Source organism: Paramormyrops kingsleyae, chromosome 13 (assembly GCF_048594095.1).
Source record: "Paramormyrops kingsleyae isolate MSU_618 chromosome 13, PKINGS_0.4, whole genome shotgun sequence".
In the NCBI taxonomy this organism is placed as follows: domain Eukaryota; kingdom Metazoa; phylum Chordata; class Actinopteri; order Osteoglossiformes; family Mormyridae; genus Paramormyrops; species Paramormyrops kingsleyae.
The window spans coordinates 17,482,669-17,495,941 of NC_132809.1; the positions used below are offsets into that span (position 1 = coordinate 17,482,669).

Sequence of the window (13,273 nt, forward strand, 5' to 3'; positions counted from 1 at the left end):
GTCCGAGGCTTACGCTACTATATCTATGTTATTTTCACATAGAACATTCATATTTCAACGTTTCTATCCATGATCAGCTGTCTTATACTTACACGTGAAGCACAAATTGATGCTCGAAATGTAGGTTTCACCGTCTTACGTTAAAAAGAAATTTGTCTCGCAAAATATATTTATTTACCAAAAATTTGCCATATGAAATTACTGTGCTCAAGAAGAATTCTGATTCTCCAGATTCTGTAGTGAAATTACGTTATGTTTTATTAGTCATTTGCACATGTAGGCTACAGATACTGATAGATAGATTGATAAATAGATAGATAGATTATTAATTCTGAAGGAAATTTAGGAATGCTTTTAAAACACTGGAATACTTTAGTGTGTGCTTGTAGCACTGTGGCACAGTGGCTGGTGTGATACAGTTCAAAAACAGGGCAAGGTTAATGCAAATTGCCCCTACATTGGCTGTGATGGTGAGAGCCTCCTCTGGAATCTTCTCTGGGTGTTATGCTGAGCACCCAGCTCCCTCCAATAACAAAAAACTCATTCTGTCTGTTTATTTAATGTGTGCCTCAGTGGGATAAGCCTCAGTGCTTGTGAGGTTGCTGGTTTGAGTCCAGCTCCCATGGAATAATCATGTCTGTGGGGCTCTTGAGCGTGGCCCTTACCCCCCCCCCCCCTCCCCCCAGTTGCTGCAGGAGGCTGCTCCTCACTGCCAAACTTGCTCTCACCTACATGTGTATCACTGAAAGCAAGATGCGGTACGCAAAAAGAGAATTTCCCCACAGGGATCAATAAAGTGTCATTATTATTCTATTAAAACATTTCAGTAGCACAGGGTGTCTGGCTGCTAACCAGCAAGCATCCATTTCACAAGGAAAGTAGTGAAACATTAAAACTAGTGTAAATAACTGTCACCAGAGGTGTATCTTCTGATTTTTTCCAGTCTCTCTCTCACCCCCCCTAATCAAATGGCGCTTGGGGGGATCACCTATGTCGCCTGCAGGGTCAAGCCAGCCCTGCTGATGGGACAAGTGGGTATGGAAAATGGAGGGTTTCTGCATTTAACATTTTTCACTCCTCTCAGACATACATACATGCAGGTCAGAAAGAATCTTGATGCCAGAGTGCAGGTTTAGCCATTTATCCAGCGCTGCCTAAATCATTTTTGGTAGATTAAGGGCCAACAGCGGACAGATGACTGCTGAGGACAGGATTCAGACCAGCGACCTTCTGATAACAGGCCTGACTCACTGAGCCATGCACTTCGTGGTAAATGTATCTGTAGGTAAAAATCATATTGTACAAATTGTACACACAAGCATACACACATTCAAAGCCAGTATAATATTTTAATTAAATGTATTATTTATTTGTAAGTAGTAATGTAAAAGTGATGTGGTAGTATAGTAATAAGGTAATGATAATGCGCCATTTGCTTCTGCTAAATAAAAGTAAACGAGAAGTGGACGTAAGATATGGAATCTCAATAATAAATAGAATGCATGAGTTTATATGTGGAGAATCGAAATGAATTAATCAGTGCACTTGTTCACATATGCATCAAACCAAATACAAGTGGTTGGACATTTAACTAGGCCATCCATGCGCCATTGCAAACGGGATAAGAGCGGCGCGCTCCCCGTTCTCTCGCGCAACCTGTCACTCACTCAGGGGTTAAAAGAGACACATCTCGCTCGGCGGAGGGATACAGCGCCGCGCGTCAACGTGATGTTAGGGTTTGCAAAGCAAAAATGTCCGCCTGAGGGAAACTCGCAAGTTACGATCGGGGAATATTTGGCTAAATATCACTGGAAACACTTCGACTCTAAAGCCTGTCAGCCGCCAGGAGGGGAAAAACATCGCTCCCGCTATTGTATCCGATCGCCCTAGTTGGATTTTTAAACGAAAAAGGTAAAATATTGGATGTTAGGGAAAAGGGGGGCTTTCGGACTGGGTGAAAGAAGTTGGGATACAAAAAGGCTGGAGACGCCGCGCGTGAGGGGTCGGCGGCCGCTGCGCTCCCCGCCTCCCGCCGCGCTCCGTCTCAGCAGCCGCTTCCCCCGTCTCTGGCCCTTTATTAATGATTTCCCTGCATCCGACGCATCCAAAGTACCTCGTTCGCCTCGCATTTTGCTGTTTTATCTCGCCACGCTGATGGGGGGTTAATCTCCAAATGTTGGGGATGAGCCGAGTTCACTGGCCGCCTGGAGCTGGGAATGGGCGTTAAAGTCCGCCGGGGGGCGAGCCGTGCTCGCGCTCGCGGGGGGTGATTATTGCAGGTTTATTGTCGCTGTTGTTACAGTTATCGTTGTTATCATTGTTGCTGTCCACGCCGCACAGAAAGGTGACGGTGTCGCCGTATCGGGTGACAGCGGTCGGGCGGCGGTGTCCTTCCTGCACGCCGCTCTCCGGCGGTCAGCCTTTGCCGTCGCTTATCCCGGGTCGGGATAAACACCCGCCGTTCCCCGGACGTATTCCCGCACCGAGTCGCCTTTCGGGGAGCCTCTTTGCGGTTAAAGGATACCGAAAAGCGGACACCCGTCGGCGCTTCGGCTGGCGAGAGCTTCGCTCGTCCTGGTGTCCTCGCAGGATTTTTACGGATTCGGTATTTCGGGGTAACTTTTTAATTAATTTATTTGTTTGTTTCATTTGGTTAATGGTAATGCTTTTATCTTTCATATATATTAGAGATGGCACTGTAGTAGTATTGGGTTGTTGGTGTCTCGTATTTTGTGGTCTGGAGTTTGTCTTTGGGAATACTGAATCGGACGTTTGCATTGCAGTACACTCCGGGTTTATGGGTTCGTTTGATGGAAAGGGTTTAAACATTCTGGGGGAAATGAAGAAATGTCCTTATTTTCTAGGTGTAGTTCAGGATCGCCGAGATGAACCCTCAGCAGCGGATTGCCGCTATCGGAACAGATAAGGAATTGAGTGATCTGCTGGATTTTAGCGCGGTAGGACATTGTTCAATACGTCACCTGCACTTCTTATTTCATGCCTGTTTGTTGCCTTGAAACTAGAGCAATTGAACAATGTAGAATCAAGTGACAAAGCTTGATTCTAGGTGCCAAAATGACCATGCCTGAACTTTGACGTACTGTCAGGATTTAGGGAGACTCTGGGTCAGGGAATGTACACACACTGAAGGAAATGTGTGTCCTTGTGCGCAGAAAATTCTGGAATATTCTCCGATTTATTAGACGTAAATTAAGTTGAATGAAATGCTTCAAATGAAACGCCGAGCGTTTACCAAGTTTGTATTGCAGCCTAGATTATTTGCATTTGAATAAAAGGATCTTGACCGAATATGGAAGTCTAAATGCAGTCATTTCCCCCAATAGATGTTTTCTCCGCCTGTAAACAGTGGGAAAAACAGACCGACCACCCTGGGGAGCAGTCAGTTCAGCGCATCAGGTAAGAATCTCCCCGCTTTCCCTGGCGCTGCTAACTAATCCTAATCTTTTAAAACTTTATTTCTATGAAGTATCCCCTCGCCGCAAGGAATCCCACGTTTTCTGCTTCTCTCGCTTATTTGTTGCGCTTCAAAGTTAGCAGCTGTATTAAACGACGAAGCTTTCGGCGAGATGGCTTGTTTTTGGTTTACGGGAGAGCTGTTTTGTAAATAACGGAGCGAATTAGGAAAAACAAAGAATTGATATTTATCCGTTACACACACACACACACACACACACACACACACACACACACACACACACAGTTCGTGTATTTTTTTCCTCCCGCGATGTATGTGTGCACTGGACATCTGGTGAATGAAACCGTATAGCTCCCATCTGCTATTGGCGGTGGAATGCCCGTAGTATCCATGCTGAAATAAGGGGCCCCTTAGGTGACAAACGGACAGCGCTTTCGGTTGGACCGCATTCCTTTGACGGGATCTGGCGGAGCCGCTCGTGCCACAGAGAGCCCCCTTTATATCGCGTTTCACGGCCTTCACAGCTTTGTGCGCCTTGTACCCTGATTTAATAAGGTCAGGGTTTAAAAATATAATTTTTTTTACCTTGCACACTCCTAATCAAAAGCCTGAAGAGTAATCTAGATTTTCCTCTCTCAAAGCGTAAAAACGTATTTGGGGTTGATAAATTGAAAGTGAAATTGATCATGTACGGCAAAGCCCACTGATGGCTCTGTGCATTGTGTGGTCCGCTATTAAAATAAAACTGTCCTGTATCGTAGCAGCTTTCGTTATTTTCCCCTAAATGTAGTGATGATCTTTACTTGGTGTTCTTTGTGTTAGGTCTGCTTTTTATTTTACATCTGTTTAATGAAATGTTCTGTGCCACGTGGCTGTCATATTAAGGGAAGTGAATGTTTTCCTCACCTTCTATACAAACCTTCATTCTGCTCATATGTTTGTAAGCAGGTTTTCTACAGCTAATGTTTTTATTTTTTAAAGGTTTTTAAAATATGGGGATTATGGCTAGTTAATTTCTATTTTTCTCAGTGTAGACTGTCTTGGAGGTGTGCATATACATGCTTAATTTTACTTAATACTGCCTTTTTTGTCTGCTGATTGAGTGACTAAAAGGCCCATTTTAATAGCCCCTTTCTTCTCGAGACCCATCCTCTCTTAAGTATGCACGGTGTTGGATCTTAAACCAAAGCTGATAGATGGTTGTATAACCCCAGAAGAAGATCAGACAATCAGACATTATACCTCTTGAATATGTGTTTTGTGTTTAGCAACAAAGCTGTGTTTGTCGTTATCTGTGGCCGCAGAGACGCACGTTTCAGCGGCTAGCGGAGTGCCTCGACCGCCGAGTCTAAAGGGGGTCTTTGTAATCCGAGTCGTGCGATTGTTGTGGTTTGTTTTAGAGTGTGCATTTTCTAGTAAGCAGAGGAGCGGGGATGTGGGTGTGTGTGGTTTGAGATGCTGCCCATTAAGGGTCCAGTGGACCCCTTTGGTGGCTTCATATAGTCGGTGATGTTTTTGATGTTGCCTTTTAAAGCAGTTACTAATATTCTTATTTATTCATTTTTAAAAATCATGCTGCTGTGACCTAAACACAAAATATCACTGTTAATAGGCTTTTAATCAGTTGGAAGCTTTGGTAATTCAGATTTAATTTACAATGTTGGGGTTCAGATAAGGGCTTTATTTGCAAGCCGTCTCTAACTGGAATTCTCCAGCAACCAACTCGCACAAGAATAGTCATCTATGATCCGAGAAAATTTTGGGTTCTTTCTGTCTCGTGTCCCATGTTTGGTAGGTCTGGATGTGGATGAACATGAGTGGTCCATTTGCTGTAAGCATCTGCCATATTACATGCGTGAAGCTAGTTAATTGCTCATTGCTGAGACCACTAGCTGTTTATTTAGAGAAGATGTTTTCTGCAGCTAGGCTGCCTACATTGAGCAAAATGGTAATGCTCTTCACTGGATTGTGGCAGTCATCTGCTATAATCTGACTGGATAGGAAAAAAAACATCAGATCTGCTTTGCTCATTTCTTTCATCCTGATTTGTTAGGATATTTTGCCAAACCAACAGTTCAGGAGTTTCACCAATGACATGCACTCTAGCCATGAAGAACCAGGACAGATGACAGGTCTGTCAGTAGGAGCATTTGGGCATTTCTTCTATTTTAATATCACAGTGCATTTCCTTTAAAAGAGACCGGGCAGGTGGTGGTGGGGGGTGTATGATTTTTTTCATTTTAAAATTGGCTATTTTATGCCTCATCATATACCCACACAGGAAAGCCTCCTTACAGTTTTTTTTGATTTGGAGATTACATACTTATGATACATTTTAACTTGATGTTATTTTTCAACTTCCACTATCATTGTTTCGCACGGATGGAAAATACATCACATTGAAGTGTCACTGGAAGAAGGCCTGCTAGGCTTGTGTAAATAAGCTGTTAATTTCATAAAGGCACATCTCTGACAGAATTAGCATTTCACACCTGGTGTCAGGAAATGCTTTCACAATTGCTAACAATTACAATTAAAATGTTCACCCAGGAAGCCTTGTTTTGGTAACATTAATAATTTAAAAAGAAAGATATTGTTAAACAGTAGTACTTGAGTATTTAAACAGTTCCTGTTTCTGAAAACCCAGATTGTGTGCTGTGTATGTCTGTTTTTACAGTGATGTGTTCCGTGGTGTGTGTGTGCTCGTATGATAGGCTTCTGGCTTTGTGTGTGTGTGTTTTAACTGCTGTATATGATATGAATATAACAGCCCCATCTCTGTCTGCCAACAGGTTAGATTTGCTCCGCAGTTTTAGACCCATGCCTAGCTCTGTGTCTGCATAGTCTGTCTTGCGAGCTTGTGGGAGATGGAATTGGTCACACGTCCTGTTGTCTCTGTTTTGGGGGTGGGGGGGGGGAGATTCTGACACTGGTACCTTGCAATGAGGTGTGAGTTGTGGTTAGAGTTGCGGTCACCATCTCTGCCTCGGTCTCAACTCCCACCTCGGTGACATACCTCTTGCGCACCCGTGGAAAACCCAGCTTCATCGTAAAGCCAGTACTTCCTGTGTTATAATGTTACTGTGACCAAGTATCTGGTGTTTTTTATTATTAATTGACTCGGTCTATTGCTGCATTAATCAATTTTGTCTGTTCCTGTATGTGGCTTTCTTCCTCTGTGTTGGCATTTCATGGGCTTCACTATAGATAAGAACTTCACAATATTTGCAGATTCCCATTCATATGTAGTATTGCCTGAAAGGGAAATGCTTTTGTGCAGCATTACAACTTTTGTGATTTGCTGAGGTTGTCAGCTATTGTCTCAGTCATTTAGGAACTTACTTCAAAAATAATACCAGAAAAAAAATATTGAAACTGATATTTAAAATAAATAGTCATTTGGAGGGGCGCCGTAAGGGGGAGGAAAGCTAGGACGATTCCAAGGGCCCCTGAGTGACAGGGGCCCTAAAAAATTAGGAAAATAACTGGATTGGTTTGGACTGGGGGGCCTAATATGATATGCTTTCATGGGGCCCAAAATCTCTAGCAACACCCCTGGTCATTTGGTTAGTCTTCCACCCAGTAACACATCTCTAGTATCAACATGTCAGTTAAAATCTTGAGAATGCTATTGTCATTTGGAGAATTTCATGAAAACTGTAATGCTAAAAACCAGTACATTTTAATGTTCTTTGATTGTTCCTCCATAACAATAATTTTAATACAAAAGCTAAGTGAACTGAGTGTTAAGTTATTGTGAATGAAACATTTTTCATAAATGTGGATGTGGCAGTGAATCTTGTTTTTAATGGTCTTTTTCAAATTTTAACATTTTAGATAGTTTGTCAGAAATTATTTGCATACATTTAAATAATGGGGTTAGACCAAGCTCTCTAAATAGGCCTACATTGCATCTATGAAGCATTTTCAATTGGAATTTGTATAAATTGCTTTCAGGATAAAATTTAAATTTTGATGAAACTAAATTCAGGAGACAACCACTCTTTATGAAAGTTCTGTGTTCAGAAATGCTCCATTCATTCTTTAGTAAGATGTTTTCTCAGTCCTCAGTATTGTAGGGGGATATGTTGCTTTTTATATTGGAACAGGCTCAAGTTTCTGTGCGTGTCCCTTTTATAATGTCAAAACTTTAAAATCTGTCATTATTACATAATTCTACAACAAATTCATTGTTGGCAGCCCTCATGTCACTCCCTAGAAATATTTACTTACAGCTCAATTTGTACCCTGGAGCAATTTGAGATCATATCTGCAGTAATACAGATGTTTCGAGATTCTTGAAAGCTAGAAATCTGAGGAGAAAGTCCCATTGTAATGGTATGATGTAATCTTGTCATGTCCTAATAACTGAGAAGTGTGGCAGGGTGCTATAGCTCTGCTCATGTGACAGGAAATGTCACTTAATTGACTTGGGTGATGAACTCAGGACTGAGAGTTTTCAGTCTGAGTGTTTAGGTGTTGGACTTCGCTCAGCATGCTGCGTGATATTGGAATAATTTCTGATATTGATATGTCATTTTAAATTAAATTATTTAAAAAAAAATTCCCGATAAATATTGTAATATTTATAGAGGGAAAAAAAGAGTTGAACATGTACCCAAAATAAACTATAACCAAACAGAACTTATCTACCAGTAGAGTCTGTGAAAATAGGTGGTTTTACTGCAGGTTGTGCCAACACACGAAGCAGTGCTGACAAATCACTTGCTTTTGCTCGATTGTCGTCTCTGTGGAATCCAGAATGTTTCCATACAGTGGAAGACAAATGTCTTTCAGTGACCATTTGTTGTTCACTTTTCTCCTCCTCACTCATTGTTAAGTTTCTTGCAAACCCACCACACTCTGATTGAGGCGCATGTAAAAGGAGTGGTGGTGAACTTTAAAAAAAAAAAAAAAAAAAAAAACAAGAAAAGATTTATAGTAGATAATGTTGAAAAGGAACCATCATAAAAATTGCAAAGCTTGCTAAGTTTTGTTTCCTACAATAGACTAATAATATTTCAGTTAAGCTTATTGATCTCTATTCAGTAAATCTTATCGTGCGGACCCCCACCCACTTGAAGAATTTTATTGGCACGATTTTTAAAATACTGCAAGTGTATTGCAAAATAACCTTGCTTTTGAAAATACCATATACCATGGTATAATGTTCAGACAGTATGATGATATGAAAAGTCAGATACTTGCCCAAGCCTAATCTCAAACCAATGGACTGTCTCAGTCCTTGCGATGTGACAATTTCATGTCCATAACATGCAATGTTGATGTGCAATATTAATATCGCCCAGCCCTACTTTGCCCTCCTATAAGGAGATAGTCTGCACACAAGGCCATGTCAACACCCATGTAGGTTTGAGTGCAGAACCAGGCATTGGGCTTCATAGGACCTTATTTCTCTTCAGCCCCGATGAATTCCAGCACAGCACATATCTGCAAAGAAAGTTTGCATCCATTGCCATGTTCATGCATAATAAATATATATATGAACTGTTTTTCATATTTAGAATCAAATGTTTTGTGCTTGCTTATATTGTGCCATATGTGATAATGTTAAAGAACCTATAATAATTTCTATGAGTAGTTTCTGGTGATAAAACTGTACTTGAGCTGAGTGTGTTCCAGGTACCATAATATAAAGGCTTTAAAGAAAAAAACCTTGCTGTGCTCTGTGTTCTGTGTAAGTGTTCCCTAATTATTTGAAATGGCTGCCCTCAAACTAAAGTTTGTAAGCATTAGTGACCTGTCAGACTTTTTTTTCCAGTTGAGGTGCCCCCCCCCCCCAGAGGCATTTGTGTCACCCTGTTTCTCTGTGCTGATTTAAGCCCTCATTTTGACCTTGATTGCTGAGGGAGGGTGTGCTCATGCAGATGAGCCGTCGGCTGCTGTGTGGCGACTTCTCCGTGTTGCGGAGCTCGCGGGCGGCCCTGACGTAGGCGGGTGTGATGCCTGGCTGCTCAGACACTCCACAGCGGCACTGGAGAGCAATTTTTGGTCTGTGAAGAATGTTTGGCGACAGATTTTATTTATTTATTTTGATTTATCTGCCGTGCGTGTGCACGGCCCCGCAGAACCCCATTTCACCAGCCTTACTGTGTTTCGCTGGTCTTTAATAGGCCTGCTGTCCTTTGGTAAACTCCCCTGTCGTGTGAAAGCTGCTTATTTTCCATCTGAGCCAGCTGTTTATTTTTAGATAACTTGCACCCCTCTTTGAGAACTGTTGGCTGCTAGTTTTATTGCCCCTCTTTATTTTTTTTGGGGAGGGATTCCTTGAAACCCGACCAGTCCGAATCGATGCCTCACGGTAGCATGCGTCTGCTCCTTGGTGTGGTGGGACTGGACATCTCCTTTTATGTACTGTGGGTCGCTTCCCGAAGTAGTTACTCTGAATCATGTGGTTGCCATAGCGACGATGGTCCTTTCAAGGCAGGTTAGTTGGCACGGCTCTCGCTGCTCTCTCCAGTTTTCCTCCAGGAGGTGAGATCATCTGAACACGGCAAAGTCCAAAATGTCAGCAGCCTAGCTTATTTCAGAATTGTGAAAGGCGCTTTGGAAGGAAACTGTACCTTCACATGTGGTGGGGGCAAATCTGTGTGCATGCTGTATACACTAAAAGATGACAAGCCTCGCTGGACACAGTTTGTTTTGAGCTTTGCAGACCGTTAATAAACAGTCCAGACAAAAAAAAATCCTGAGATGGAGTGTATGTTCGGCTACTCTTATTTACATGTTCTTTCCTTCTGTTTAGCTGAAAGCATATGGTGTGCATGCTCTGCCTAATCAAAACATTTCTATGGATGTCATTCGTGATGGTTATAGTTGGCCTTGCACAAGAGGAAAGGAGGGCTGGCTTGGGAGGGCTCCAGATGAAACAAACACTGAGTCCTTCCAGCTTTCACATCTGGGACCTTCTACCACCACTGTGCTCACAGGCTGAGAAATCTGTGAGGTCAGAGGTCACGGTGAGGTCAGGCCCTGTCGGTGTCTGCTGTAGGACTAATCAGTGTTGGTCAGTGCCCAGGTAGACTGGGATTATGCCGCTGTTGAGCAGGGAGCTAATCTAGTGCTCGCCTGGTCCTGGCGGCTTTGAGCCGTAAAATGTAATTTACAGCACAGCACCTGTGTTAGGCCGCTGCAGGTTAGTGTAAACGTGTTGGGGATTTAACGCACATGCATGGTACTTTAGCTTAGAGTCTTTATAATAGAAGCGCAATAGGGATATCTGGAAATAAGAATATATCCCCCTGAGGTAGATACATTTATTTTTAAATTTCTTTTAATTTGGATGGGATCAGGATTAGGTTTAGCAGGGAGTTTCAGTGATTATTTTGTAAAGTGATTTTAACGGGCTGACTTGATTTGATAAACGTGTAATTTCCACAAGTTACTAAAGCGAAGATAACCTAATCCCATCTGGATGTTAACACATTAGTGTTCCTAGAAACTAAGTTCAAGGCAAGCACAATCCCTGCAAGCACAATCCATGCAAGCAACATGTAGCGTAGCAGTGGGCAGAAACATTTCGATTGTATAATTAATTCAACATAAGGAACAACCTGCGATGATTTAGTTTGACATTTGATCAAAATTAAAATGTTCATGATCATTTGATTTTCAGAAATATCTAACACATAAATAAAACCAAATATTTATAGTTTTCATTAAACGTTTCATTTTTGCGTCTGCTGAAATTCAACAGTGTGGGTGGGTGTGTGTGTGGGTGGGTAGGTGGATTGGTGTGTGTGTGTCTGTGTGTAAAACCCATTCAAGCTCTATTTTTAGCGGATAAATGCTGTTTCTGTCTTTGACCTTATTACGCTGACGATAATTCTGAAAGGACTACTATCATGAAAGCTCTGTGTTTGAACTACAGAAGGTAATTCAGTCCTGAATTTGGCCTCTGTAGGCTTGTAATACTTACAGACATGGAAGAATCAAACTGGTTTTAAACTGTGGACCTTGTCAGTATTTGTTTAAACTACATGACATCCCCAGGTAAAATTTGTCCTGTCCCAGTACAGCAATTGTCTGGGTTTTGGGGTGGTCGGCTTTTCTTACTCAGCCCTGAAGTCAGGGGGCTGCCCCTCAAAGGTGACTGCTGACCATTAGCAGCCTATCTCCACCCCCCTGCAATAGTAATACCACTGACCTCACCCCTGTGGTGTGAGGCTGTAAGATTTGTCAGCTCCCTGGAGTCTCCCATGAGGGGAAACGTCCTTTTCCCTGAATTTGTGAACTTACATGTTTTATTTACGCTTTAGACAAAGTATTTACTGTTTCAGTCAAATAGATGAATTTTAATGGCCCTGAGCTTCGCGCAGCTGCTGTTTTCATATTTCTTGTAATATTTATATCTGCTTTTGAACCAGCTGCCTAAGGTTGGATACGTGACTACATCACGATCAGTGTTAAAATATCATTTATTTTTATAAGTGAATATTTCACCTGTGGCAGAGGGCTTTCGCCATTAGATCAGCTGCTTTTGTACTTGGCGATAGCCCTTAGGTTTTGTTGCCTGTGGCTAAACTGTAATTATCACCGTTGCGCCGGCAGCCCAGTCTGGAAAGATTTTAGCAATGAAATGCTTTAGTGGAAAGGTGGGCCTGTACAGAAACCCTCCTTGTCTGATGTCATTGTGTAGTAATAGATTTCTTTTGTTTTTTTTCACTTAAATGCATTTCTCTATCTGAAATTATGGCACCCATTTTCCAGTGTTTGTTTAACTGCTAGAGCGGTAATGGGACACACATTTGTCATGTACCCTTCAGTACGTCATATTAGGTTCTCTGCACACTATGAAACCAATGAATACATTCATTGATACAGGTGGAACCTAAATTCACAAGTAGATGTTCACCACCGGAAACATTTTGCTTATTGTGGGTGTGACAGGCTCACAGCTAATGCAGGTAACAGTCATAATTGACAGTTTGGGAGTATTTTGGTTTTCCAGTGACACCAACACTGGAGATAGACTTACTGATGAGACCAAGACTGTTGGCTCCATTATACTCAACTCTGATATGTTTCTGGGAGCACATGCAGCTTACTAACTTGTTTGAGATGATCTTCAAGTGTGTGACCTGTGCAAGGCAGAAGCAAGAAGCAGCCTCTGCAAGCTAGTCTGTCTGGCATCTAAGGGGCTTTTGCCAGGAAATGGAGACTGGGGTAAAAAAAATTAACTACGGCTATTGGGGTGTTGATAGCTGCAGATATGCCACCATACTTGGTAGTAGAGAACACAGGATTTAGTTCATTATGATTTATGATGCAGTCATTTTAAACTTTTCATTTATTTAACATTTTCACAATGTGTAAATAACCTTCTTGGGTTTAGTTTTTCAGGCGCATTGCTTTGGGGTACGACTGTTCCTGGTTGTGTGTCTTTGAAATTATCACTAAAATTTCAAAACAATTAAAGTTTTCCCTGCTGTACCAAGATTGCACTGAACCATGAGTCCAAAGCCAAGGATTGTACCTAACCATGAATTTTGTGCACCATTACTCCCCTTTTTAGTCCTCAGAATTCATTTCCCTTTTCTCCCACCCGATCCGTGGGCTGTCTGTGTGGTGAGAACGGCCCTCCACACGGTAGCTACTGTGGATCTCGTTGTTGCGCTTGATTTTACTTTTTACTTCTGAAATATTTATAAAAAAAAACACTTGTTTGTCTTATCCTCAGTTTTGAATTGTTGCTCTGCAGAACCTTTTTGTAGGAATTAGTGCATCGTTCTTGGCATTCACATTAGAACTGCAGTCCTGCATTGTTTTCATAGGGCAGCATTTCTTGTTTTGTGGGAATTTGTTTCTCCTGAGTCA

At 41.9% G+C, this 13,273-nt stretch overlaps 1 protein-coding gene across 4 annotated transcripts in view; it reads left to right on the plus strand.

Annotated features, from left to right (window-relative positions):
* The first annotated feature begins 1,704 nt into the window (after positions 1-1,704).
* The window catches only part of LOC111846776 (transcription factor 12-like), a 70,852-nt gene continuing 59,283 nt past the window's right edge, over positions 1,705-13,273 (plus strand). Inside the window, exons 1-3 of one of the 4 annotated variants that reach the window (XM_072698311.1) lie at positions 1,705-1,911; positions 2,865-2,957; positions 3,345-3,417. In XM_072698311.1, the coding sequence (XP_072554412.1) occupies positions 2,886-2,957; positions 3,345-3,417 (145 nt within the window). In that variant the 5' untranslated portion in view covers positions 1,705-1,911; positions 2,865-2,885. Of the gene's footprint in view, positions 1,912-1,967; positions 2,616-2,864; positions 2,958-3,344; positions 3,418-13,273 lie in introns of those variants that run through there. The other 3 variants (XM_072698308.1, XM_072698309.1, XM_072698310.1) reach the window with 3 other exon arrangements.